The sequence below is a fragment of the Dipodomys merriami genome, unplaced genomic scaffold, assembly GCF_024711535.1.
Source record: "Dipodomys merriami isolate MVZ:Mamm:240054 unplaced genomic scaffold, mDipMer1.0.p SCAF_25, whole genome shotgun sequence".
NCBI lineage: Eukaryota > Metazoa > Chordata > Mammalia > Rodentia > Heteromyidae > Dipodomys > Dipodomys merriami.
In genome coordinates, this window is record NW_027203937.1 from 20,472,268 (window position 1) to 20,499,862 (window position 27,595).

At 43.1% G+C, this 27,595-nt stretch overlaps 1 protein-coding gene across 1 annotated transcript; it reads left to right on the plus strand.

Annotated features, from left to right (window-relative positions):
* The first annotated feature begins 2,027 nt into the window (after positions 1-2,027).
* On the plus strand, positions 2,028-13,422 carry Cckbr (cholecystokinin B receptor). Its single transcript, XM_070034746.1, has 5 exons — positions 2,028-2,257; positions 10,533-10,784; positions 10,963-11,212; positions 11,498-11,664; positions 11,821-13,422. Exons 1-5 carry the CDS (start codon positions 2,101-2,103, stop codon positions 12,357-12,359), a joined length of 1,365 nt encoding a protein of 454 aa, XP_069890847.1. The 5' UTR covers positions 2,028-2,100; the 3' UTR covers positions 12,360-13,422.
* The last annotated feature ends 14,173 nt before the right edge of the window (positions 13,423-27,595 follow it).

Consider the following 27,595-nt stretch of genomic DNA (forward strand, 5'->3'; position numbering starts at 1 on the left):
TTTTGTTTCTTTTGTATGTTCTTCTCTCATGGTATAATCCCTGTTTTCACTGTATTTGATTCTGGTGCCCTGCATCTTGTATATACATTTATCTAATTTGGGGAGGGGAAGGGAAATAACAAAATGCTGAAATAAGGATACAGGTTGACCCATTGTAACAATGAGACGTACAAGGTACTATGTTCAAAATGAACTTTACACCTTGGGGGTGGGGGAGGAGGAGTTGTGGAGGTGGGGAGGGAAGGGATGGTAGGGGAAAAACAAAGGAGGAGATAACAATGCTCCATAGGAAATGTACTCATTACCTTACTCAGGTAACTACAACCCCTCTGTACAGTATCTTTACGATAAAAATATATACAAAAAGCATCACTTTCAGAATTTGGAGAATAAAACCTTCATTTTTTGAAGAAGAGTCTGGGCCTCCTTCATTATAGGGCTGAGAGGAGCATAAGGAAGTAAGGCATTAAGGATGATTCCTTAGTTTGTACAGTGGGTGGACCCACTTACAACCATAATTTTCAATCATTGGCTTATTTGGGGGGGAATCCCCCATTAGAGGTGGGGGGTGCTGCTTAGGGTCTCAGACTGTGGAGGCCAGCTAGTATATAGTCTCATGACTGTCACATGGTAAGTGAATATCCATCTGCTTCTACTTCCAGCTCTCTCTCCCCATGCATTTCCTTTGTCTACTCGCTCCCACACACTACCATCATCCAATGTGGGAAAAGTTTAGGAGGTTATCACAGTCTCCACCTGGTGCTAGGGCTGAACAAACAGCAACCGAAGCTCTCCTGGTCCAGGACTCTCTGAGCAAGGCAGTCAGTACCAGGAGGAAGGGTTGGGAGGGTTGGGGGGGGGGGCAGAAGGATATGATGATAACACCATAGCCCCCCAGGATTACACTTTCCTCCAGGGCTTCAGACCCTCCACACCCAGTGCTGGTTGGACCAAGTCCTCTCTGAAAGATGGATAGGATAACTCCATAAATCCAGACCCCATCCTTATTCTGATCTTACACCTATTTCCAGGGTGGGGTGGGGCAGAAGATTAGATTTCAGATCATACTGGAGTCTCTTTGGAACTAAGGAGACCCGGCTGAAATGGTGGAGGAGGCAAGTATGGCCACTTACAGTCTTACACCTGCACCTTGCAGCTTTCAGCTCGGCTCCTCCCGGCAACTCCAGTGACACAGCCCCCTTTCCGGGCCCCCTCTCGTGGGAACCCGACACCCTACACTGGCAGCTCGACCCGAGCGCAAACAAGGAACGAGAGCGAGCGTGTCGAGTGGAGGTGGGCGCTGCCTGGAGACGGTGGAGACAGCCCGCTGCCTCCTCCAGGTCTTTCGCCTGGTCCTCAGCCAGGGTTGGCACCTTACCCCACACTGCCCGTCCCCCCACCCCGCTTCCCTCCCGCGCCACTCCAGTTTATCCCAAACCATGCCACCTGGCCGTCCTTCCCACCGGCTCCAACCCTGTCCTGCCCTCGCCCTATTTCTAGGGGACCTTTGGATAGAAGTCTGGGTGCCGGGCATCTGCATGATGCAGAGGCAGAGGCTGACCCAGAAGAGACGGGGGAACCACGGTGGCAATCGTGTCGCCGTGTCCTCTGCGTGGCCACTGCGGCGCACTACGGTGCCGGTGACCGCGGCGCCAGGCACCTCCAGACCCCTGCGCCGCAGAAGGTGACCGACCGGGGAGTGCACATTAGACCCATATCGTCGCCTTCACATCTTCTGATCCACCAAAGATGCTGGGCCCCCTCCTCCCCCTCTTCCCCATCTAACAACTGCGCTCCGGGGCAGCCTCCCTCCTACCCCCGGCAGTCGCCCAGACGCGCGCAAACACTAGCAGGGGGTGGTGGAGGGAGGGTTGGAGACACCTGTCCCGAGCAAGGGTGGGACTGGAGTCTAGGCGGGGCGATCGGACCCGAGGGGCGGGGAGGGGGGCCGAGGGCGGGGACTGGGCGGGGCGGGAGGGGGAATGGGGTGGGCGGGAGCCCGAGCCGCGACTGGCGGCGGGAGCAGGTGGAGAGGCGGTGGCAACCCGCCGCGCCGGCGGACGGAGAGCAGTGCGGCGGCCGCCGGGCTCGGCTGGGGCCATGGAACCGCTCAAGCTGAACCGGAGCCTGCAGGGATCCGCCTCGGGACCCGGGCTGGGGGCCACCCTGTGCCGCCCCGGGGGTCCCCTCCTCAATGGCAGCAGTCCGGGCAACCTCAGCTGCGAGCTCCCTCGCCTCCGAGGAACGGCGACCCGAGGTGGGTACCACCCTCAGTCCCCACACCCCAAGCTCCTTCTCACTGCGCCCCATAACACGGACCACCGCTCCCCCTGCAATATTTACGCTGCCTCCTGGAACACCCACAGCGCCCCTACTCCTCAAAGTCGTTCCCCAACCCTGAAACAACTCTCTCCCCCACAACACACACACACACACACACACACACACTCGGCCACAACTCTTACAACTCCATTACACCTTCACATCCTCCTCCCAACCCATCACACCCAAACATAGCATACACAGTTAGGGGCAATGACTCTCTCTCTCTCTCTCTCTCTCTCTCTCTCTCTCCCCCATTCCCTCTCCCTCTCTCCCTCTCCCCCCACCCCATATTCATGGAGCCACAAGAGGGAAGGGAAGGAAGACAAAAAGGGGAGAAAAGAAGCTAGACTGAATGAGGGAGGGAGGACTCTGGAAGGTCTGAGTGGAAAGTGAAGCATGATAATCTGTGACTTCCACTCCAACCCCAGCTTTCATTTAAAAACAAAATTCTCAAATCTGAATTGGGCTGGACCCCCGGGGGATACTCCTTAGGCTCTCCACCTGTCTTTCACTCATCTCCAAACCCCTCTGCTTCCTGGGCCGCACTTTCTCAGAATATGCCTTTGAGTCCTTCCCCAGCCCTGTCTCCAGCTTGACTTTCTTAGTTTTTTCCTTCCTGGAGTCAGCTTAACTCTTTATCACCCCACTTTCATTCACCCCACTTCGGACCTGTCCTCAAAGTGGCTTTCACTCTTCAGCTTCATTGAGTTGACAAGCCTCTCAAAATACATTTTTCCCTCCATCCTGCACCTTTCTGTACTTTTACTGTTTACTGAACCCCTACCATTGTAATCACTACATGTGGTGAACTAGACCAGACTGCACTGTCCGAGGTCCATAGTTAAGAGAATAGCGAAGGGCTGATGGAAAGATCATGAACAGCCTAGAAGAACCATAAAGACTCTAAACTGTGGACACCACAGGATACGGGGGAGGGGTGTCTAAGGATCTCACAGAGGGTGGGACCTCAGAGCTGTGCCTTGAAGTTGGAGTTTAGTGAGCAGAAGAGGAAGGAGTGGGATTCTAGGAGACAACAGTGTTGAGTAGAAAAAAAAATTATCCTAAAGAAGGGAAATTTGGAATAAATCAGAATCCAACTCTTTACCCCTCAAAAACAACCCATTTACACACTGCCATTTAGATTCTTTCATTCAGAAATTACTTATTGAACCAGCGATGGTGCTAGGTAGCAGGGGTTTTAACAAAGGTGACACGATTCCTACTTCGTGGAGCTCTGAGTTTAGAAGGAGAGACATACAGGTAAGAAGGAAATGACAGCACAAAGAGGAAGGGCCTGGACAGAGGAAGACAGAAGGGACACAAAAGAGGTACTTCCTGCCTAGCCTGCTCTTAGAAATTAAGGTTGGCTTCCTGAAGAGGTGAAGTGTTCCATTGAAATAAAAAGAATAGCAAGAGCCAGCCCAGTGAACAGGGAGAAGTAAAAAGCATCTTAAGCAGAGGGATAGATAGGTATAAAAAAGTTTAAATCCATTGCATTTTTATTCAATGTAACACCATTTCTGGGTGTCTGGAATACATCTCATTAAAGGTAAATAAAAAGTACCGAGGTAGGGGCCTGACTGGAGTATTTACAAAGGGCTTTATATACCTAGCTAAGAAGTGTGGATTTTATCCCTTGGACAATGGGAGCCACTGAAACATTCACTTACTCTTGTCAGGACCCCGTGTGTAGTATACAGAATAGATTGAAGGATGAGATGAAATGAGGCAGATACTTTAGAAAGCTTTTATGTTATACAAATCTGGGTGAAAGATGAGTCTAGCTTAAACTGCAATACTGCCAGTGAAATGGAGAGAAGTGGATGGATTTGAGAGCCACTTCTGAAAGTGGTCTCAATAGAACATGGTGCTTGATTAGAAGTGGAGGAGGTGGAAGACGTTAGAGGATTAAAGCTCAGGTTTTTTGCTTGGAGAATTGAGTGTGTTGGTGCTATGCAATGAGGAAGATAATAAACACACAGAAACAGGTTTCAAAAAAGGGATTGTAAGCTCCATCTGGAGCTCACTGATTTGAAATGCTGCTGGTACATTCAGGTGGGGTTCCCAGCAAGCTGTTGAATGCACAGGTCTGGAACTTCCTTTAGAGGTCTGACCTGCAAATACAGACTGGAAAAGACATTGACTAGAAGAAATAATAGAAGTCATAGCAAGAGATAAAATCATAAAACGATTGTATAAAATGGGGAGGTTGAGAATGAGGATCCTGCAAATGACCAATATTTAAAAGCCAGACAGAGGAAGGAAAGTTCATGAAGGAGATTCAGATAAAACAGTCAGAGAGACCAGGGCTGTGTCATTCTATTCTTTAAATATAAATTTTATTGTCAAGGTGATGTACAGAGAGGTTACAGTTACATATGTAAGATAATAAATACATTTCTTATCGAACGTTGTTACCCCCTCCCTCGTTTTCTCCCACTTTCCTTCCCCGCACCCCAACTCCTGGCCATGTCCTTTTAGAAGGCAAGGGAAAAGAGAATTCAAGCAAGACAGGATAACTGATGCCAAATGGTACAGATATGATTCAGATAAGAACAAAACATCCAGAGCAGCATTGTTCAGGAAGTCCTTAGGGAGACTTTGCTGGAGATTGCGCCAGTGGTGAAGGGTTTGTGAGAAATGAATAGGAGTGTGTCGACAAAACTTCCAAGAAGTTTGTTAGGAAGGAAGAGATTGAAAAAAGAGAGAAGAAAAGAAAAACAGGCCAGTGCTAGAAAATACTAGAGTGTTGAGGAAGTGTGTGTTTGTTTTTGTGCAGGTTTACTAGATATAAGAGCATTAAAATAATTTTGAGATGAATAATAATAATGGGATAGGAATGTAAAAGGTAGCCTGTTTGAGGGCAAGATCAATGGGATGGAGAGAGAGAAGGAAAAGATAAAAGGGATGAAGTTCAATGTATATTACAGATAGACAGACAGACAGATAGATAGATAGATAGATAGATAGATAGATAGATAGATAGATAGATAGATAGATATAGAGATATATAAGAAGACAGCATGATGAAATCCACTGAATACTCTTTGAAAAGAGGAAGAGCAGAGATGGTGAATATGGTACTAAAATAAAAAGGGTGAACTTGTTCAAAATACACTGTATGCATCTTTGGAATTATTACAATAAAACCACCATGTGTTACTAATATGTGACAACTCAAAAATACAAAATAAATACCTTTTTGAGGATGGAGTTTGGCTATGTTCCCAGGCTGATCCCCTTAACTGGAGCAACCCTCCAATCTCAGCCTTCAGAGTATCTGGGACTATGGGCTTGTGTTACCCCCAGCTTAAAAAAAAATCATTGGGGAAGGACCAAGAGAGAAGTTTCAAGGTTGAGATGAGAAAGAGGAAGAATAGAGCAAGGGTCTCTAAGAATAAAATAAATGAGAAGTGATTCACAGCCTGGGTACAAGAACAGACTTCCCTTAGCTAGATGTTGATTACACACATTACTCGAGCAGTCAGGCATTGTGCGCACAAAGACTCCATTAACTGTGCTTACCTAAGTATCACTCCCACAGATGCATATATTATTCAGATTCATTCCAATGTTACCAGTAACAATTGGAATGACACTAAACCTGCAGATTTGAGTATTATCTGTGTTCAAGCGGGTGCTGTCCCCAGAAAGACAGATATTGCCAACACTAGCTTTAAGATTGTTTATTTAGATGTTGCTATCCATCTGTCAAACTCTACTCACTTTCATTTATTTACTGTCTACACACAAATGCATATTTCCAATGCTTGCTTTAGTAACCCTTCTCCAGATCTTACCCAGAAAAGCACAGACAAATATTCTCAGCAAAGACCTAAATATTACCCATATTCACTCAGGTGCTGGGTAGTTTCACTTCACCAGGACAAACGTCTTAACTGAGCTGGACTTCATGTTAGTATGTTGATGCCTTTATGTACTGTGTACACGTATTTGGATATTATTCTACTCTCTCCACTATTACCATCATCTAATGGATATTCCTCCGGCCACATACAGACTTCCAAACAGAATCCCTGCTTCCTGAAGATGTTGCCAGCAGCATGAAATACTGTGTATAGGCATGGATATTACCTTTGCTTATTCCAGTATTCCAGCACTTATTTGGATATTTTCTAAACTTAAATGTAACCTATAGTCAATCTGATATTCCCTTTTGACATGTAGATGTTATTCTTCTCCAGCTATCACCCAGAGAGAAATAAAGGTTAGTCTTACTCATCCTTATAATATTCTCAAAACTAACACACCTCAAAAGCTAACCCATGACCCAGTGGTTACTGTGTTATTACCTACGGGCTCTGGCATGTTATGGCTGCTTTCTTTGTTAAATGTCTCCCATTCTCCCAGCTATTACCCACAATCCATTGATGATATATTCAAGCGTGCCACAGAGACACATGTGATGTCTGTGTGCATGGGTGAACAGATCCAACACACCAATGAAAAGCAGGACTGGAGGCATCAGCAGTGTTGGTCATCTGTAGAGTCCTTCCTTAGAAAAACTCATTTTTGTTTTATGTCACAATGACTAGGTCTGGGTGCTCTTGCTTCTCTGCCATTTTCTAGGCAGAGTGAATACAGATCTTCAAGGTATCAGAAAAAGAACTGAATGGCTCCAGTCTTCAGAGTCTCCTGGTCTGATTTCTGCTTTGCTCTCCAGAAAGCTTGTCCCTCAGAGGAGACCAGCAAGGTGCTAGTGGCAGGAGCTGCCATCTCTCATCCTTCCATCAACTCAGGTTTCTGGTCCCAGAAGACACTGTGATCACACAAACACACATGGAGACACACACATACACACACTCATACCTCTTGATTCTGATTTGCTTTGTATTTATATACTTAAAAATATGTTTTTTAGGCAGGATCTTGTTGTACAGTCCAAGATGGAACTCTCAATCCTTGTGCCTCAGCCTCTCATCTTTGGGAGTACACACATTTGCTACCATGCCCAGCTCCACATACATTTTTATATTAATGACCTATTGAGTGGTCATAAACTCAGAGTAATTGAGCACAAAGCAGTGTTTTCATGTATTTATTTAAAATACACAGATGGACTGTTTACCTTATTATTAATACTATGCATGTGTCTGGCACATTTGTTGCAACTGATGAGCCAAAACTGATATCCATTAACTAAATTATGTAGTTTGCGTTGTGTAATTCTGTGGTTTTGACAAATATATTATGACATGTGTCCACCAATACAGCATCAGAATAGTTTTAGTGCCTTAAAAGTAACTTATGCTAGATACCAATGGGCCGGCGGCTCATGCCTGTAATCCTAGCTACTCAAGAAACTGAGATCTGAGGATTTCAGAGTGGTAGAGCACTAGCTTTGAGCACAAAAGCTCAGGGACAGTGCCTAGGCTCAGAGTTCAAGATCCAGAACTGGTAAAAAAAAAAAAAAAAAGTAATTTATACTCTACTTATTTAACCTCCCTTCTTCTTTGATGCCTGTGGCTCTGAGATTATTTTAATTATAATTTTTCATGCCTCCTAATTAGTATACACCAAACAGTTGAAGAAATACCAATGACTGGGAACAAGATAACAAGTAGGAATACTTAGTAAAATAGTGAAATGTTATACAATAGCCAGCCTCTTTTACTGAGACTTTGACCTCCAGTCTTCAGGTGTTCTCACATAACTTGAGAATGTCATCAAAATGAAGATTAGCTTTACCTTTCTGGTCCACCACAATTAGCCAAGCAGAAGAAACACTCTCAGGACACCTCAGCCAAACGGAGGAATGAGAAATCCATTTTTCATGCTTCTAAATGATATACTAACTTGAGATGTGGGAACTATATCAAGACTTAGTTGAAGGGATATCCAGAGGAGAATGTGAGACAAATGAGAGCACTAAAGAGATTAAGGAGGAAGGTAGAAGATAGAAATTGAGAAATGGTGAATTTGGGAAGAAAATACAAGAACAACCAGTGAATTTGGGAAGAGACACAGAGAATACAAGACAAACCATCAGCTTTCTCTGATAGAGATTTCCCCTTCCAGAAATTCTTTATTTACACACACACACACACACACACACACACACACACACACACACTCACACACACACCTCAAATTTGTCACACATAAGCTTTCCATAATCCTTCCAGACTCTCAATTTCTAAAGGAGACATAGATCACTAATATATAATAACAAAAGAAATGCATCTAAAATCACAGTTTGACATTGATTATCTAAGTACATGTGTCTCCAAAGACGCAAAAGTAGAAAGAAGAAAGTGTACCAGAGCATCATTATAGAAATAAGAGGTGATAAGGAGGGAGAAATCAGATGCATTTCTGTCTTGAAATACAGACTCATCCAAAATTCATTTAGAAGCATGTGATGACTTTCCCATGTGTCTAGCATTAGGCTGAGTGCTGGGGATACAGTGGAGAATAAGATGGACCTTGTTCCTCTTATCAAGAAGCTCATAGTGTAGTAGGGAAGACAAGTAGAGAAGGAAATACATCATAATCATGGAAGCAGGAAGACTGAGATTTGACCAGAAGAAGGAAACAGTATGATGAATGACAGCAATGAGGGAATTGTGCAAGGCAAAGCATATCAGGGATCTGAGAACTTGGCTTTTGTTCTGATTCAGCCTCTTACTAGCTGTGTGGTCCCCCAAAAGTAATGTTACTGTTGGGTACAACTTGGGAATTTCTGATAAATAGTGCTTGCTTGATGTCTGCAACCATTTCCAAGTAAGTTGCTTATTGTTATGAGAAGACAATATACCATTTGAGGGCTAAAACAAGAACCAGCCAGCATATGGGACTAGGAACAAAAAAGCTGCACTTTCTGGCCCTTCTTACCCAACAATTTGGGAGGCTCTGCCCCCTGCCTTCTCTGCCTTCAAGGTCCACCTTCCTCAGGCTGAAGCCATAGGTACAGGTGACTCAGACCAGTTCAATTCAATGCAGCCTTGCGTGGGTCTGCATGACTGGGATATGAAGACCAGAGATGAATCCACTTCGCAATGGACAAAGACATAAGTGAATGGGGTCAACCTCCCAGCTCTTCTGACTTACCCAATAGCACCAATGACTGCTGCAAGCTCCCTCAGCTCATTTTATACCCCTCAACCTCACTCCTTATCATGAAGCATGCCAATTACTTGTTTACATAACTGTGATGCCCTGTCCATGGTGAACTGTCAGATGGCAAGGAGTTAGTCCCATTCACTCCTTTGTCTCCCAGCACAAAGAAGAGTCCTCTGTAAATGTTTATAGAGCGTGAATGACTGTTTGGAGATCATTAAAATACAAAACAGAAGGCAAATGAGGCTCTAATAGATGTTTAAGATACACACACAGGTCAGAGGAAGGGAAGCTTACTACCAAATGAAGTGTCCAGAAAAGCCTTTTAGGGGAGGTAAAAATAGATTTGAGTCTGGACAGATAAAGGATAAATAAGGAATGTACAGATACAGCAAATCAGCTTGTGATAAATGTGGAAGTAGGGGGTTGGTAAAAGAATTCTGGTCTGAAAACCCACTTGAGCAGCGATGTAGTCGCAAATGCACATATTGCACTCAAACAACTGAGTCATCCAATGGCTTAAGGGGGAACAATGCAGCAATGTGGGCGGAGGTAGGGTAGTTGGGGGGCATCTCAATGACAAGATTAGAGGTTACAGACAGTACAGAGTAGTGAAGAATCTTTTTGTCTATTTGGTGTGTGGGTGAGTAGCCGTTTGTTTTAGAGAATACAGACATCATCTGATACGGTTCAAAAGGCTGTGGGTTGTCAATGGTGTCAAATAGTCCACAGAGGTCTGATAGAATAGGCCAAGCTTTGGCAGTGATAGATCAGTGATCTGAATCTAAACAGTGATTAGAGACTGCGTGGTGGATTGAGTGTCTGGACAGACTAAAATAATCCTTCCACGTTTGGCAGTGAGGAGAAGCAAGCATTTGGAACAAACCTTGACCAAAGAGGCTTTCCTAAGGAAGGGCAGAGTTAGGTGAATGAATTAAGCTTTAACAAGTTAGAGTGCTAAAGGACTGAACTTCACCATACAAAGTGGTCTGGTGGGGAGAGAGGGAGGGGATATTCTCCAGATGTAGGGATCTGGTTGGGTAATGAGGGTTGGGGATAAGTGAGATTGGGGTCTGATTAAATAGAAGCCAGATTTCCTACTGCCACATCTCTCTTTTTCTGTCCAGAACTGGAGCTGGCTGTTAGAATCACCCTGTATGCAGTGATCTTTCTGATGAGTGTTGGAGGCAACGTGCTCATCATTGTGGTCCTGGGATTGAGCCGCCGCCTGAGAACTGTCACCAACGCCTTCCTGCTCTCCCTGGCAGTCAGCGACCTCCTGCTGGCTGTGGCTTGCATGCCCTTCACTCTCCTGCCCAATCTCATGGGCACATTCATCTTTGGCACAGTCATCTGCAAGGCGGTTTCCTACCTCATGGGTGAGTGAGACCCCTTGGGCCCTCTCCCCTCCTTGAAATCTTTGACACAGGTAGGGATGTTTCCTCATGGTTAGTGGAGGTGGGGGGGGTGGGGTGGTGGAGGACAGGTGAAGAAATCACAGTAGTGAATACGTAATGCAACTTTTCCAAGGTGACCCATTCATCTTCCCTCCCTTAGGGGTGTCTGTGAGCGTGTCTACACTAAGCCTTGTGGCCATCGCCCTGGAGCGGTACAGTGCCATCTGCCGACCACTGCAAGCACGGGTGTGGCAGACGCGTTCCCATGCAGCTCGTGTGATCTTAGCCACTTGGCTGCTGTCTGGATTGCTCATGGTACCCTACCCTGTATACACTGCTGTGCAGCCCGTGGGACCTCGTATACTGCAGTGTGTGCATCGCTGGCCCAGTGCCAGGGTCCGCCAGACCTGGTGAGGATGCTTATGATCTTCTCTTACGAAATCCCTTCTCCATCTCCATCAAATGCTTAATTCCCATTCCCCAGAACAGTCTACCAGCTGCTCCAAGAATTACCCCCCAACGATTCCCATTCTGCACTCACCACCCTGGAATTCCAGTTTGGGAACCCTTCCCCAGGTATTCTCATGCCCTGGGCAATGGCATCCCCAAATTCCATTCCTAGTTCAGCTCCTTGGCCCTTCCTCCCTTTGTAAGCATGGATGGACCTGCGTGGTGTGTTTGTGTTCTGTTTCCAGGTCTGTCCTGCTGCTTCTGCTTTTATTCTTTGTGCCGGGTGTGGTTATGGCTGTCGCCTATGGGCTTATCTCCCGAGAGCTCTACTTAGGGCTTCGCTTCGACAGTGAAAGTGACAGCGAAAGCCGTGTCCGGATCCAAGGAGGACTGCCAGGTGGAGCTGCACCAGGTGAGTGAAATCCAAGATGATCTGAACTTGGGACTCTACTGAAATGAATGTGGAAAGAAGGCTGGACCTGGGGTTAAGGCTGGGGCAGGTGTCAGGTGGGGGTTGGGATGTAAGTTAAGAAGGCTGATGCCCTGATCCTGAATCCTCTGTGCCCAGGTCTTGTCCACCAAAACGGGCGGAGCAAACCTGAGACTGGCGTGGCTGGTGAGGAGAGTGATGGCTGCTATGTACAACTTCCACGTTCCCGGCCTGCCTTGGAGCTGACAGCACTGACAGCCACCACTTCTGGGCCAGGAACTGGCCCTCGACCAACCCAGGCCAAGCTGTTGGCTAAGAAGCGTGTGGTGCGAATGTTGCTGGTGATTGTTGTGCTTTTTTTCCTGTGTTGGTTGCCGGTATACAGCGCCAACACATGGCGTGCCTTTGATGGCCCAGGTGCACACCGGGCACTCTCAGGAGCCCCCATCTCTTTCATCCATTTGCTGAGTTACGCCTCAGCCTGCGTAAACCCTCTGGTCTACTGCTTCATGCACCGCCGCTTTCGCCAGGCCTGCTTAGAAACATGTGCCCGCTGCTGTCCTAGGCCCCCACGAGCTCGCCCCAGGCCTCTTCCGGACGAGGACCCACCCACCCCCTCCATTGCTTCATTGTCCAGGCTGAGCTACACCACCATCAGCACACTGGGGCCTGGCTGAGGGCTGGGGGAATGGAGGAGGAGGCAGGACAGACCATCCTTACCAGCACAGACCCATTCAGACACACCAGAAACACAAACTACATCTGACACCCAATAGCAAGGACAAATCCCAGCAGACAGAAAAAGGTAGCTTGAGGAAACAAGAATGGAGCCTAGCACAGAAAAGGAGACATACTTCCATGGTGAAACTGAGGTCCTACCCTGAGGAATTCTGCACTGACCTTGGCCAGACATACACAGCATCCCTAGTAGTGAATTCTCTGGATACAGTAGGAGTTCTGGCAAAAGCTGACCTGTTCCTCATACTTGCTCATACATTAACGGCACTGATTTTTTTTTAGGGGCTATGGAGCCTGCCACAGGACTCACTCAGGATGTCCCCAGTTTGATCTCACTCTGCCTTGCCAGCTCTGAAAATAAACACAGGCCTAATGTCACACCTATCTGACCAACAAGCTGTTTAGCACTGAAAAGTCCCTTCATCTCTTCCTAGTTAAAGACTGTTGCCCTGCCTACTCCTCCCTCATCAAACCTCTTCAAAAATAAGAATAAATAACTTGGCTTCTTTCTGGACTTCTTTTCTGGACTTTTCTTGGGTGGGGAGAAGTGAGATGGTATGGGATTTTATGAGGTTCTTCCTTATAGAATTTCTACCATGACTATATATGAAACCCTTCCAGAAAGCCAATGTAGAAGCCAAATGGAGTGGGTGTTTTCTCTCTGGTTGTCATGCTGGATCTTCCCACACTCCAATGCCATTGTAGCTGGAGGTGGGAATGGTAGGTGGGATATCCAAGACGTTTTCCCATATGGTGGCGTTGGTAAGGTATTATAATAATGGGTACTTATTAAAATGTTGATGAAAAGATAAAAGAAGCACTACATAAAAAGACTTGGATTCTTCAATGTGTATATGAAATACCAGATATCAGACTGTGACAGCTACGTCGAGGTTAATTTAAGAGTGGAACATTTCATTAAAAACTTGCTCTTCTGAAGTGTTTTTCTCTACATCATACAAATTAGGCTGTAAAGCAGCTCAGTTGCTCAGTAGAGTCAGTGGGGACTCGGTGCTCTTTCCATCCTATAAGTGCCATCTGTAGTGTCACCATGATGTCACTCATGGTTATACAGGTGGTGGCAATAGCTGCATTGATGAATCAAATTTCTTGCATACAAGTACAAAATGATGGAATTGAGCCTGTCTCACAATTCTGTACTCATCTTCCATCTCCCACACTCAACTGGCTCCCTGGCCAGTCTTCTGGGACAGAGTAGCTATGGCTGTAGTTGTAAAGCTGACTGAAAAATTGAATAAATTGATTTTACCTTCCATCCAAGGTCCCTTTTCTTTCAGGAAAAAGATAGAGGGAAAGCTTGCTGTGTTTTGTATACACTTTTGTAATTTTGCTGTAGCCATGTACTAGATTTATAGTGCCTCAAATGTTCTTCTTTGGTAATTTAAGAAATGCAGATTCATTGTAGAGAATGACAAGGTAACAAGGTGTTTTGTTTAAATCTTCTAGTTAAGTTAGATTTTTATTCACTAGCTTAAGTCCAATATGATCAATAACCTTTAGTTCAAAGAAACCTATTTGCAGAAAGAACAAAGAACCAAAGATAGGAAATTCCTCAAGTATATCTTTAAAATAATCTTCTTTACTATGCCTAGTTCTAGATTATGCTTGCTTTGTAGACTTTTATCTAGGCTCCTTGATTTTGTTTTACTCACTTGAATCCAGAAGACTTGCTTCTGTCTGTTGATAAAATAGAAGAAAGGAAGATTGATCATAGGTTGCTTCAGAAATGAGACTGTCTTTGTCGCATCATTAGCTCTGCTTGGAAAATATTGCAGACCTTATAGGAATTTAAAATTGGGATCTTGTAGGATAGATGCCAGCTCCCTTTTCTACCTTATTTTTAGCCCCATAGTTTTTTTTTGTTTTGTTTTGTTTTGTTTTTAATTTAAAATTTTATTTTATTTTATTTGAGAACATACTGTACAGAGGGGTTACAATTACATGGGCAGGATAATGCATACATTTCTTACCAAGCATTGCAGCCTCCTCCTTTGTTTACCCTTCACCTCCCTTCCCAGCCTCCCCCCTCCCCCCCACCCAATCATACCCCCCTCCCCCCCACACACCGACATTGTAAAGCTGGTTTTGACATGACATTTTGTACTTCTCATTGTTGCAACAGGTCCACCTGAATCCTTAAACGACTTGTTTGTCCCCATCTCCTCCACATGTTATACTGACATCAAATATAGTGAAAGCGGGGGTTACACTGTGGGGGAGGGACAAACAAAGCAACAAAGAAATAATCTTATAAATGCATTAGAAACATGCATGAAAGAAAAGAAAACATTAAAATACATATTTAAGGGTTCATTTTCCTAACATCACATTATCTGACCTTTTCCGCTTGACTCATACCTATACTAGATATTGCAAATAAGGGAAACCATGGGACCTATGTTTCTTTGGTTAGCCCCATAGTTTTTTTCTTCATGTGCCTTGGTACTTAATCCAGAAGAGAAAAGGGAAGTGTAGCAGGGGGAGAAGATAATATGACCTGAGTATGATCAGCTTAGTGTTTGAATCTGCAAAGAGGAACATGCCATTCATGTAAAATTGCCATAGACCAAGTAGTAGGGGAGCCTGAGCTATTTGAGGTGTCATTTGAAAGAGTGTTCATGGTCCCTGAAGACCTATAATTCTTTTTCAAGTATTTTAATGAAGAGACTTGAAAAGAGGAAGGAAGTAATTTTGGTAGCAACTATATGCTAAAACATGGCACTTAGCGTATGAATGAAATGAAGTTTTATTACAAAAACTTTATCCTAGCTATATTTATTGAATATATTTTTGTGCCATACACTGCGCTTAGAAGAAAAATGTCACATTCCTTACCTTTTATATTGGTTCCCAAACAATTCCTGCTGTAATATTGATACAATTGATTATTATTTTATTGTTTTCCCCAACAAAAGTTCTATGCGAGATATAATGCTTGTATTCTTGTCAAAAAGATAAATAGTAATATTTAGAACTAGAACATGAAACTAAAACAAAAACAAAAACTTGCTCTTCTGCAATGTCAGAACCTGGATACAGTTCTGCCAAATAGAAACACCCTTACTGGATACAACAACAAAGAGGTCTGGAGGGTAGGGGAGGGGCTGAAGGGGGTGGGGTGACTGGGTAAGTCTCAGACCCAAGCATCCCATTTGACTATAAAACTGATCTAGGGCTAACTAAGAGTGTGGTTCAAAAAGTAGAGTACCTGCTTAGCGAGCAGGAAGCCCTAAGTTCAAAGCCCCAGTACCACACACAAGAAAAAATACTTATCTTGCCCCCAAAAGTGGTAGAGACCAGGAAAGCTACCTCTCCAAAAGGTAAACAAATAGAGTCATGGTACTCAGTAGATATAATATGGAAAATGAACTATGCAACTTGTGGACAGAGACAGGAGGAGGAAATTGGGGGAAAGCAAAGGAAGGGGTGACATTGTACTCATTACCTGACATAAAACTGTCACCCCTCTTTATAATAATAATTAAATTACATATTTTAAAAATCTACTTCACACAGCCACATTGACAGAGAAGAGCAAGAGGAAGCAGACATAGATAATCAGAGACATAATGTTGAGAAAGTAGTCTTTGGCACTTCATCTAGTAACATATAGGAGAAACAACCTAAGGAAAGAAAGTTGTCATGGTCACACAATAAGTTAGAGCAAAATAGAATCTATGACATAGACATCGAGTTAGATATGAGGAAGAAGCTACACCCATGAGGGGAAAAGTCCCAGTTTTGTGAAATTCAAAGTCTACAACATTTTGGTGCCCTTATTTTAAAAAAAATCAGAAAACAAAATTAAAAAATACAAAATTACTAGGATCTTGACCAGGGTTTCAGAAATGCAATCAGGATCCTTGAAATATAACCCTCATTAGCTTCACACCAACATGCCTCCAAAATCCACCCACCACCTACTCTGGAGAAAGGCTAGATAGAGTAAAGAATAGGGAAACCAGAGAATGAGTCTTCTGTTTACCAGTTCTGGTGTTGTCCCATCCATCATTTCTATAGGATTCTAGGCTGCAAGAGGCTGGGAAAAGGAAGAAAAGAAGGGAGAAGGCATTCCAAGCTGTCAACCTAAGACAGTACTGGTTAAAAATAGAATCCCAGCTGGTCTCAGAAACTGAAGGGCCTTACTCTGTCTTGCTAGCTCTCTGTGGGGCAGAGCCTTGCACATGGGCTCCCAAGCATACTCAAGGCTCCTTTTCTAAAAGAATGATGAAGGCTGCCCCAGTATTAGCACTTCTGGTAAGGCCTACCTTCTGATGACCACCCAGAGACAGCAGGAGCTGGGTGATGGAGTACTGAGTCCAGCCTCTCTCTGAACCTGGAGTGTGAGCCAAAGCACTATGGCCCAGGCTTAACCTAGAACCTTAACTTCACCAGGCTCTGTTACTAAGATGGAGCCTGAAAGCACCACTGCACATGTTGTAGCCTTTGAACTGGAGGACACCTCTAACTCTATCACTCACTCTCTGGCCCATCCAAATGCCAGATGTGGAAGCCTGGGCTTCTTCCATCTGTTTTTCATTTCTTAAAACCTGACATAGTATGTCAGCTTCAGATTTATTCGTGCTTATTAACCCTGGAAAGCTCGTGTGCTTGTACAATGTCTATGGGCTTTCTCTCTTCAAGCAATTGTTTTTGCTCCTGATTTTCTCCTCTTGGGCTTGGAACAGGATGATGTAGTCAGGAGATGGCGGAGGTAGGTGATGGAGGCGATCTAGTGCCCCCTGGTGATCTATAACAGGTGTTTTGTATACATGAATCCATTTCTTTTTTCAGGACACATCCACAGAACATTCCTCTTCTTTCAACAGGTAAGGAACATAAAGCTGAGGAAGCTTAAGGTAGTTAAGTAAGTTCTTGGAACCAGAATAGAGCCTGCAGGTATTTGACTCCAAAGCCTCTTCTCTTTCTATTGAGTGTGATGCTTTCTTTCAGTCTTAAAGACCTGGGCCCCGTCTTGCCTTCCATACCTTTGAAAAAGTTATACAACTCTGGACAAGTTATCTTAGTGAGTTGCTATTTCAGCTGTAAAATGGAAGCCATCACATTATTTTCATATTGTCATTTTGAAAGTTGCTCTTGTCATTACACTGGGGATACAGCATCAGAAGGGCAAGACTAGAGATTACTTCAAGACCAGGAAGAAGCAACACTAGGGAACAAGGTCTTTTGCAGATAGACAGTAGATCTGAACCATCTCCCAAAGGCCATGTGTTAAAGGCTTAGCTTCCAGCTTGGTGATATTGGGAGGTGATAGGAAGTTTAACAAGCCCTGAGTAGGAGGCCTTTAGGTCATTGAGGGCATACCCTTGCAGGGGATATTGGGATTCCAGACCCTCCTCTTTTCTCTGCCTTTCTTCATGAGGTGACCAGCTTTGCTCTGCCATGTATATGACAGAGCCACATCATGATGTGGCTCCCTTATCACCAGCCGAAAAGCAGTAAGGTCCTTCAATCATGGATCAAAACCTCCACAACTCTGAGCCAAAACATGAGCTTCCTTTGAGCTGATTATCTCAGATATTTTATTATGGTTAACAGAAAGCTAACTAACACAGTCAGACACCCACAACTGAGAGGGACAAAACTATGAGTTCAAGAAGAGGTTCAAGGCCTGCTATACGATGATAATAGAAAGTAAAGTCAGGTTTTGAACCCAAGTGTGTCTGACTCCAGAGCCCATGGCGCGCGCGCTTGTGTGTGTGTGTGTGTGTGTGTGTGTGTGTGTGTTTAATTCGTATCCTGACTCTGATTTCCCATAGGGATTATTCAGGGCTGGAGAGGAATGAACTAGTTGGTAGCACCTGGAAATCATACAGGACCCCTTCCAGGGCTCCAAGTAGAGAGCAGACATTAAGTCTATAGCCCTGTAGGTGTGGATCACTCAGTGAGCCCTACTTCTAGCATCCCCACCACTGCAAGGAAGTCCTTGGCTATCTTCTCTAAAACAAAAGCCGGTTAGGAGTCCTGGAATTCTCACTACCCCCAAATTCCCAGGTTATATGAGGACAAACCAAAGAAAGGAGTGTACCTCTAGTGAATATGAATGAGATTCACCTTCAGACCGAAGCTGGTTCAGCCAAGAGTCTCAGCTAATTATACACTCTACTGACTCGTGTGTAGTTAATGACATTTATAGATTGTCCCTTTGTCTCTAGGAGAGGATAGATGGAAGGGAAGGAGAGAAAGTAAGGTAGAGGGCAAGAAAGCAGGTCTCATTTGGTATGTAAGCATCATTGCTGAAACACAATACCTAGAAGTGGGGCCCTCCTGGAAACCATAGAAACCATAGACCAGGCTGCAACTTCTTCCCATGGTTCTTTAGCTATTGCTTGCTCTCTGAGCCTCACTCACTATTTGCCAAATGTAGAAGGCACTTGTTCAGCCCAGCTCTTGGTTTGTTGTTAGCAATATGCACAAAGCTTAAGCACCTCCCTCTGGACAGAGCCTGGGTTTTGGAAAATAGAAATCTCCCTAGCCATGTAGTCACATCTTGAGGTCAGGAAATAATTAACCAATTAGAACCACTGAATTTAAACTTTGTCTTAATCAAACAGATTTTGTCATCAGAACTCTAAGCATATATGGAGAAACAGATAAGAATGAACAGCATACATTTAAATAAAAAGGTTGTTTTGAAAGATAAGGCCTGTTTCTCCAGACAAAACAAGCAGGCTTGGAACAACATGGGAAACAGAAACTTATGTCATTCCCCACTGGGATATAAGATCCCAATTATGTTTCAAGAAACAAGGTTATAGCACTAAAAGTAGGAGGAGCATGTGTGAAGGCCCTACCCAGACAGAAGGACAGCCTTCCTTCCAAGGCCATTTGACTTGTGGGTAATGAAATGAATTTCTTTCTTGCCTTAAACCAGAGATGATTTCCTGATCCTTCCAAATGTTACAGTACCCGCTTTTGCTGGAGTAAGATGTCACATCAGGGTCGTTTAAAGACAGGGCCCATGTTATGTTCTGTGTGGACCTGCAGTTCAACTAAGAAAAGGCAAGAGCATGTGCAATGGGGTAGTTGAGGTAGGGAATGTTGGGCTTTAAGAGTGGTACTGCAGCAAGAGAAGCAAAGGACCCTTGTATATGCCAGGAAGCAACTGCACCCACAGACTTGGAATGAGGAGACAGGGCAAACATGGGCGAGGGAGTCTAGCCAGAAAAATCTAACAAGCAGCTACAGCCTAGACAGCTAGCACTGGGGCCTTAATATCAATATCCATCTTCCTGACAAGGATCTGGCACTCAGTTTCCCTCATCTGTCAGGATCTGTCACCTGTGGCCATGTGACTAGCTACGTGGTTGTCATGGTTACATGAGATGGAGTAGCTATCTCCCCTGCAAAATGTACAAGTTCAGTAAGACTCTATTTAGAGTGTCTAGGAGTGACAGTCCCCTTATGCAGGTATGACTAAGTCATCGTATCTATGTAATGGCATCCTGTAAACTTGTGCCTCCTATGAGTACCTCACCTGCTTTTTGAAATGTCAAGCACTGATTCACTCAGGTTAAGCTTATTAGTCATGCATATACATAAAGAGCCAACTTATCGTACATCATGAAGAAAAATAGCCCCAGTATTCCAACATTCTAGTTCCCTATCTTGCTCTGCCCAACTTCCCTGACATCAGATGATAACACCTTCGAATACCTTGTCCACTTTCTTAGTATTTATCTTCATATGTTTAAATAACAAAATATTACTGCTTGGCTGCCTTCTCTGTTTGACAGCATTGTCTATTGACTACCTAGTAGATAGTCAATAATTCCCAAATTCTCTAAATCCCTTTTCCTCCCAATGTACTTATATTGTAAGTTTTGATATTGTACAAACCAGGCTCCAAAATGACCCCAGTGACTTTCTTTTAGCTCTTTGTGTTCATGTCTCTCTATTCCACCCCACTTTAGGAAGACTGACCTCTCTAACCAACCAAATATCCAAATGTTTAATAAAAACATTCAACTCTACATAGATTCAATGCAGATTCAACTCTACACTTGCACTGCTTGGCTTCATCTTACATTAATCCTAACTCTGTTATATCTTGTTTTTTATGTTTTGATTATTTGTTTTTTAAGTTGTTGTTTTTTTATTTTACTTCTGACTTTTACACATATTTATTAGGGTCTCACTGTGGTGGATCAACAACACCCTAGCCCTAGCTTCTCAGGAGACATACATTAGGAAAAAATTAGTGAGACCCCATTTCAACAAAGAAGACAGCCATAAATGGCTCATATTTATAATCTCAGCTACGCGGGAGGTATGAGAATCATATTCTATGTACAAGCAAAAGCATTAGGCCTTATCTGAAAAATAGCTAAAGCAAAAAGGACTAGGTGCATGGCTCAAGTGACAGAGCACTTGCCTAGCCAGTATAAAGCCCTGAATTCAAATCCCAGCATTTCCTGCATATGCATGCATATGAGCTCAGGGTAGAGCTCAAGGGTAGATCATACATTAGATCTTGGGATCGATTCCAAGCACCACAACAATAAAGAAAGAAAAGAAAACTTAAAACATTTATAATTTTTTTTTTTTTTTTTTTTTTTTTTTTTGTGGTCGTGGGGCTTGAACTCTGGGCTCGGGCGCTGTCCCTCTGCTCTTCAGCTCAAGGCAAGCACTCTACCATTTGAGCTACAGCACCACTTCTGGTTTTCTGGTGGTTTATTGGAGATAGGAGTGTCACGGTCTCTCCTGCCCGGGCTGGCTTTGAACCGCGATCCTCAGATCTCAGCCTCCTGAGTAGCTAGGATTACAGGCGTGAGCCACCAGCGCCCGGCTATAAAAATATTTTATACCTTGACTACTGAGGTTTTAGAGGCCCAATAAATTGTGTAGTCAAGGCAGGAATCTCACTGATTTTACATCAGTTCTGGCACATAGAAAGTCTAGCAACTTTTTCAGAAAGTGTGCATGAAAGGTAAATTTTAGTGTTTTGCATGTCTAACTATGTCTAATTCTAACCTCACACTAGATTTGAGAATTCTAGATTGGAGCCAGCATCAGTGGTTCATGCTTGTAATCTTAGCTACTCAGGAGGCTGAGATTTGAGGATGGCAGTTCAAAGCCAGCCTGGGCAAGAAAATCTGTGAGACTCTGATTGCCAATTAAGTACCAAAACAAAAAAACAACAACAAAAGCCTAAGGACTCCCAAGCTCAGAGTTCAAGCCCCAGGACCAGCACCAAAAAATAAAATAAAATAAAATAATTCTAGATTATAATATGTTCCCCAATGTCTAGAAAGTATTATTTTTGTTTTTATTTTGTATTGTTATTGTAAAGGCGATGTACAGAGGTATTATAGTTACATAACCTAGGTAATGAGTACATTTCTTTTTGAACAGTGTCACCTTATCCCTCGTTTTCTCCCAGCTTCTTCGTCCTGACCCTCCCCCCCCACAAGCTGTATAGTTTACTTTTAACATGGTGTCTAGTGACTATCACTGCTGCATTTATTCACCCCGTCCCACCATTTCTGTGCCCCCCTTACCCTCCCCAAAACAGAGAAACTTACATACCAGACAAAAGGTACAGAAATCAAAAACAGTAACAAAGGAGCAAAATAACAAACAAACAAAAATAAACCCTTTTGTTTCACTTTTCTTGGAGTTAATTTCAATAAATACCATGTTATATGATTATATGCACATGCTCAGCTTTGAAATCTTGTTGGTTGCCCAGATCACCCCTATTCAAAATGGGATGTATGGTCTAACAGGGCCAAAAACTAAAAGTTGATCCAAGCTTCTGAATGGTAGATAGAGTCTGCCAACCAGGAACTTCATTATAAGTAATGATGTGGTTAGGCCGTTTTGGGGGAACTTCAAATGTCAAACCCTTCAGGTTCTCCCTTAGGGGCTGGTCAGTTATTCTACAGAAAGCTTTGCCAACTTCTATGTTAGACAGTAAAAGCCATGATTCTAAAACTTGGAAAGAGTAGAAGACCAGACTGGGAATTTAACACCTAAGCTTCCGGGTGGTTTAGGGTATCTCTGCTCACAACTGTACCTAATGTACCCTCAATTGTATTTTCTCCAGACAGGAGACAATCAGCTTTCTGTCTACTGAGAGGAACGAAGTAGAGAATTAAGAAGAAAATATACAAATTTATCTTCTCTTCCAACCAGTCTTCTTCGGTTTTGTATTTATTTCTCCATGCCCAAGTTGCATTTAAGCCACCATTTCAAAGAGGTTCACCCTTTGCCAAATTTTGAGGGTTTTATCATTTAATAGTGGCTATTCTTCACCTCTCCTTTGTCTTACCATCTCTAGGAATTTGTTCTGACAGAGCAGTTTAATGTCTAATATCACCAAAGAAAAAAATTTCCAGTAACTTGATGGCAATCATGTCAGCCAATTGTATTGTTCAAGAAAAATAGTTTCTGTTGTGTACGTTAAAGTAATTTCCACAAATGACTCACTAGCCAATTCAGCATTACCTCTTTAAGGGATAAATTCATAATGTCATCTATCTTACCCATGATATTAACTGTAAACTCCATTGCAAATATATCATTTATAAAACAGAAAAAGAGAAGCCCCAGGTGAAGAATATAGCTCAGTGGTAAAACACTTACCTAGCACACACACAGGCCCTGAGAATGAGTCCCACTCTTACATAAGTACTAAAATTCCTTTAAACACAGCCAGGAGGTCAGCAATCCTTGTCACATGCTGAGAGAAAACATAGCAAGGAGATGGGAGTACAAAGGTCTATGGAAGATAAAGAAATCATACACCCCAACTTCCTTTGGCTTTCATTCATGCTTTAGGAGGTGGAAAATTTCCTTCACTATAATTTCAATGGGGAAGAGAGAAAAACTTCACTTTACACCTGTGTGCTGAGTGTGATCCTTATTGAAAAGTGCCCTAGGCTTCTGCTTGTTTTTTTTTTTCCTCTTGGTTAATAAAACTGCTTTGAAAGTTAAAGTCTGGCTTTTAAGAGAGAAATATTATGGGTGTTTGGAGGGAGGGGTTCCAATTTGAATACCAGTAAATTCAGTCCATTCTCAAATAATTCTTTTAATCATAGTTTAATAATTATAAAAAATTATACAGAGGTGGGGGGGGAGTGGGGAGGGAAGGGAGGGAAGGGATAATGGGAGAAAAACAAAGGAGGGGATAACAATGTCCAACAAGATATGTACTCTTTACTGATGTAACTGTAACCCCTCTGTATAGCATCTTTATAAGAAAATAAAATTTAAAAAATAAATTTAAAAAGAAAAGAAAATTTAAAAAATGAAAAAAATTATACAGATGCAAGAAGAAATCTCCCACAAACAGGTATTCGGTCTTGCTTGCCAAGTCTGCTTTGTCAAGACTGCCTCTTTCAAAGTCACCTGAAGGTCATGGCTGGAAGGTGTACTGGCCAAAACCAGTTCAGTGGAGGTACAAGAACGTGTGTTCCAGAGAGCAGGCCAGCTAGCTCCACAGAAACATCCTATTTCTGTGGGTCCTAAATGGAGCACCTTAACCAGGTATGTAATTTGTGCTCACCTCACTCTGCACTGGGAGCTCCTTAGTTCTTGGATGAGCCTGTGCTGGATGGTGAGCATCCAGAGTACATAGTCTGGAAGGTGGGAGGCTGGAAGGTGGGAGGCTGGAAGGTGGGAGGTGGGAGGAGATGGCACTCAAAAATCAGCAGTGTTTCAACAAGGACTAGGGGAAGTGAGAGAGGGAGGGAAGAAAGGAGGGAGGGAAGGAGGAAGGGAAGGAAGAAAGGAAGGAAGGAAAGGAGAGGGAGGGAGGGATAGAGGAAGGAAGGAAGGAAGGAAGGAAGGAAAGAAGGAAGGAAGGAAGGAAGGAAGGAAGGAAGGAAGGAAGGAAGGAAGGAAGGAAGGAAGGAAGGAAGGAAGGGACAAAAAGAATGGGACAAAAGAGAGATCATAAAATGAATGGGGCCAGAAGTGGACATGGTTTGTGGAACCCAGATCATTTAGGGAGGAGGTGGTAAAGGAAGGAGAAAGAGAACAAAGAAACAGGAATGGAAGTTATGTTGGAGAGAAGGGACTAGGAGACAGCCAGTGAATTCACCCATTCCAGGAAAGAGAAGCCCTCTGCTTCCCTATTGCTATGCAGTAGGGAAGGAGCTGCCAACATCTAAGTTTTGATTCTGAGATCTTCTGACCAACACGTTAGGGCTGTCACTCACAGGACCTGTCACACACTGCTGGACTTGTTGGGTTGCCTGTAATCTGGGGAAAGGCAATGAATTCTCAGTCAGACAATACTTAATCCTTTCGAAGTGTTTCCTCTTGTTCCAGCCTGAGTCCCTGCATTGCCAGTAAAGCATTGAAGAATCAAAAACTCAGATGAAATGACTGGCCAAGAGTCACAGATCCAATGACAAAGATACGAACACAAAGGAAAACAAAAATAGTGGAGATGTTAACAGTCAAGATTATCCCCTACAAGAAAAAATATTTTATATTGATAAAACATGTAATTTAAAATTAAAATGTGACCACCACAAATTTGTCCCCTGCTACAGTACTTTGTACCAGAATGCAGAGAGAAGATGCTGTAGAAATAAAAATAGAAACCAACAGAAATGAAAAAATAGCAGAATGATTCCAACATATGCCATCAATCTATAATAAATGAATAGGCAAAATAGAGATGGTCTGAGACAGTATCTGTAATAATGCTGATGAGATAGATATTGCTGTTCAGATATAAAAATTCCTTCTGTTGGGTGGGGGGCGGGGGGAGGATGGGAAGGGATGGGAAGGGGAAACAAAGGAGGAGGCTACAATGCTTGATAAGAAAGGTACTCATTATCTTGCCCATGTAATTGTAACCCCTCTGTACAGTATTTTCACAATAAAAAAATAAAAATTTTAAAAAGAAATGTACTCATTATCTTGCCCATGTAATTGTAACTGCTCTGTACAGTATTTTCACAATAAAAAATAAAAAATTCCTTCTGTTTCAAAAACAAAAGAGTCACAGATCCAGTGGTTGAATAAATAATTAGCAGAAATAACAGGTTAGCCAATATTTGCCAATTTAAAGTAAAACTAAATGAAGGAGGATAATCAGTGTCAATAAGGATAGATAACACAGAATAGCTGGATTGTTGAGTCCTCAAAAACAAATCACAGATTAAAAAATCATTCCCTTCTTATCCATAAAGTCTTATGTCTTTTTTCCTTTATATTGTAGTATGTAATCAAACCTGGTGTATGGAACCCCTGAAGTTGGGCCATGTGTCTGGAACTCCCAGTGCATCTTTAATTCCCCATTTGTCACTGATTAACACAGGATTTCTGTTAACTGTTATAGCTGGGAACATATATAGGACTTTAACAGATGGTTTGGTGTTTGATATTGTTGCAGCAGAGGGCAATGTCTGAAGGCAAAAACCCCTGGAATGTAATATAACCCTGTGAACTGCATAATTTTGAGGTGCTTCTGTACCATCCCAGTTTTTAGCTGATGTAAAATTGTTTAATTTGGGGGGAAGGGGAGAGATTGGGGGTGGTATTGGGGGCTTGAACTAAGTGCCTTGTACTCTTGCTTGGTTTTTCTGCTCAAGAACAGTGCTCTACCACTTGAGTACCCCTTCCAGCTTTGGCTAGTTAATTGGAGATAAGAGTCTCTCAGATTTATCTACCCGGGCTGGCTTGGAACCATGATCCTCAGATACTAGCCTCTTAAGTAGCTAAGATTATAGACATAAGCCACCAATGCCCAGCTTAAATGTTTGTTTTTATATGACTTATTTAAAAACTATCCACCCTTTCTGTCTGAGTTCTTGCTGTGTTGTCACCTTAGACACACAGCCTCATCCCTCACTTGGATTATTTCAAAACCTAATTTACCCTCCTGCTCTTATCCTTATAAACTTGTTTTCCCAAACAGCAGCACATATGAGTCTAAGAAGCTTTTAGGACTTTCACAATCTTAAAATCAGATTACCCAGATCAACCTTCCTGTTGAAAACAACTTAAAAAAGAAAAATTGGACAAAATATAAAAAGTATTTTAAAATCAATGAAGTGACGTCAAAGCAATAAGGAATTATTATGCAAAAACATGAAGTCTGTGCCAGTGGCTCACAACTGCAATTCTGGCTACTCTGGAGGCTGAGAGCTGAACAAAACCAGCCCTGGCAGGAAAGTCTCTTGAGATTTTATTATTATGATGATTATTGTTATTATTATTGTGTGAGATTTTTAAAAAAATCTCCAATTAACCACCAAAAAGCTAGAAGTGGAGCTGTGGCTCAAGTTGTAGAGTGCTAGACTTGAACACAAAGTTCAGCAACAGTATCCAGGCCCTAAACTCAAGTCCCAGGACCCAGGAGGGTGGGAAGGGGATGGGGAGGGGGGTTGTGAAAGGAAAACAGCAAGTTAAGAAGATATTTTCACCCTAGAGGCTTTTGCATATATTTCCTAAATTCTAGTCTTTGATATACTGTGTTTGGTTTCTGGAGCTCAGAACTCACTATGTAGGCTGAGCCTGATCTTGCCATCCTCCTGCCTTTGCTTCCTATATTCTGCGAGAACAAGTGTGCACCACCGCACTCTGCTAGCAATGTTGAGAATCTATAAGGAGGTTGTGCTAAGCAGGCTCAAAGTCCGCCCCAACTGTTGGCAGAAGACACCTGTGGTTCCCATTTAATTAGGGAATATAGCAAAGCCATGAGGTATCACTCTCAGGATAGCTGTTACAAAAGCTCCTAGAATATATTAGGTATGCTATTCTAGGGCCACATTTCCCCCCAAATTTGGGTTTCTAGTCTGTTCTATGGAAACTTACTTTATAATCTAGGTCTGCAAGCCCAGGCTTTCTTCACAGTTCCAAACATGTATCTTGGAAGTTTTTCTGTATTGAAAATACATTTCATTCTTTCTACTATAAAGGGCTGGGAACCTCAGGAAAGACTGTCTTGTTGCTGTCAAACCTTCTCCACGGCAGAAAGAAAGGTGAGCACAGCAAATATCTAGTTTAGAATGTTCTTAATAATTCCCTGACCTAAAATGGACTCAGCAATGACAAGAATAACCTGGGCATTTGTTAGTAACATACTTTTTTGTTCTCTTCCCTTGGATAATCTGCTATTTTAGATTTAAAGCAAAATCCAGTAATCTGATTTATAACAAACACTCAGGTGACT

Bases quoted from the DNA above. Each gene is read 5' to 3' on its own strand.
- Cckbr (XM_070034746.1), top strand. From the start codon at position 2,101: ATGGAACCGCTCAAGCTGAACCGGAGCCTGCAGGGATCCGCCTCGGGA. The intron at 10,785-10,962 runs GTGAGTGAGACC...TCCCTCCCTTAG, and splicing joins GGCGGTTTCCTACCTCATGG to GGGTGTCTGTGAGCGTGTCT. The intron at 11,213-11,497 runs GTGAGGATGCTT...TTCTGTTTCCAG, and splicing joins GCCAGGGTCCGCCAGACCTG to GTCTGTCCTGCTGCTTCTGC.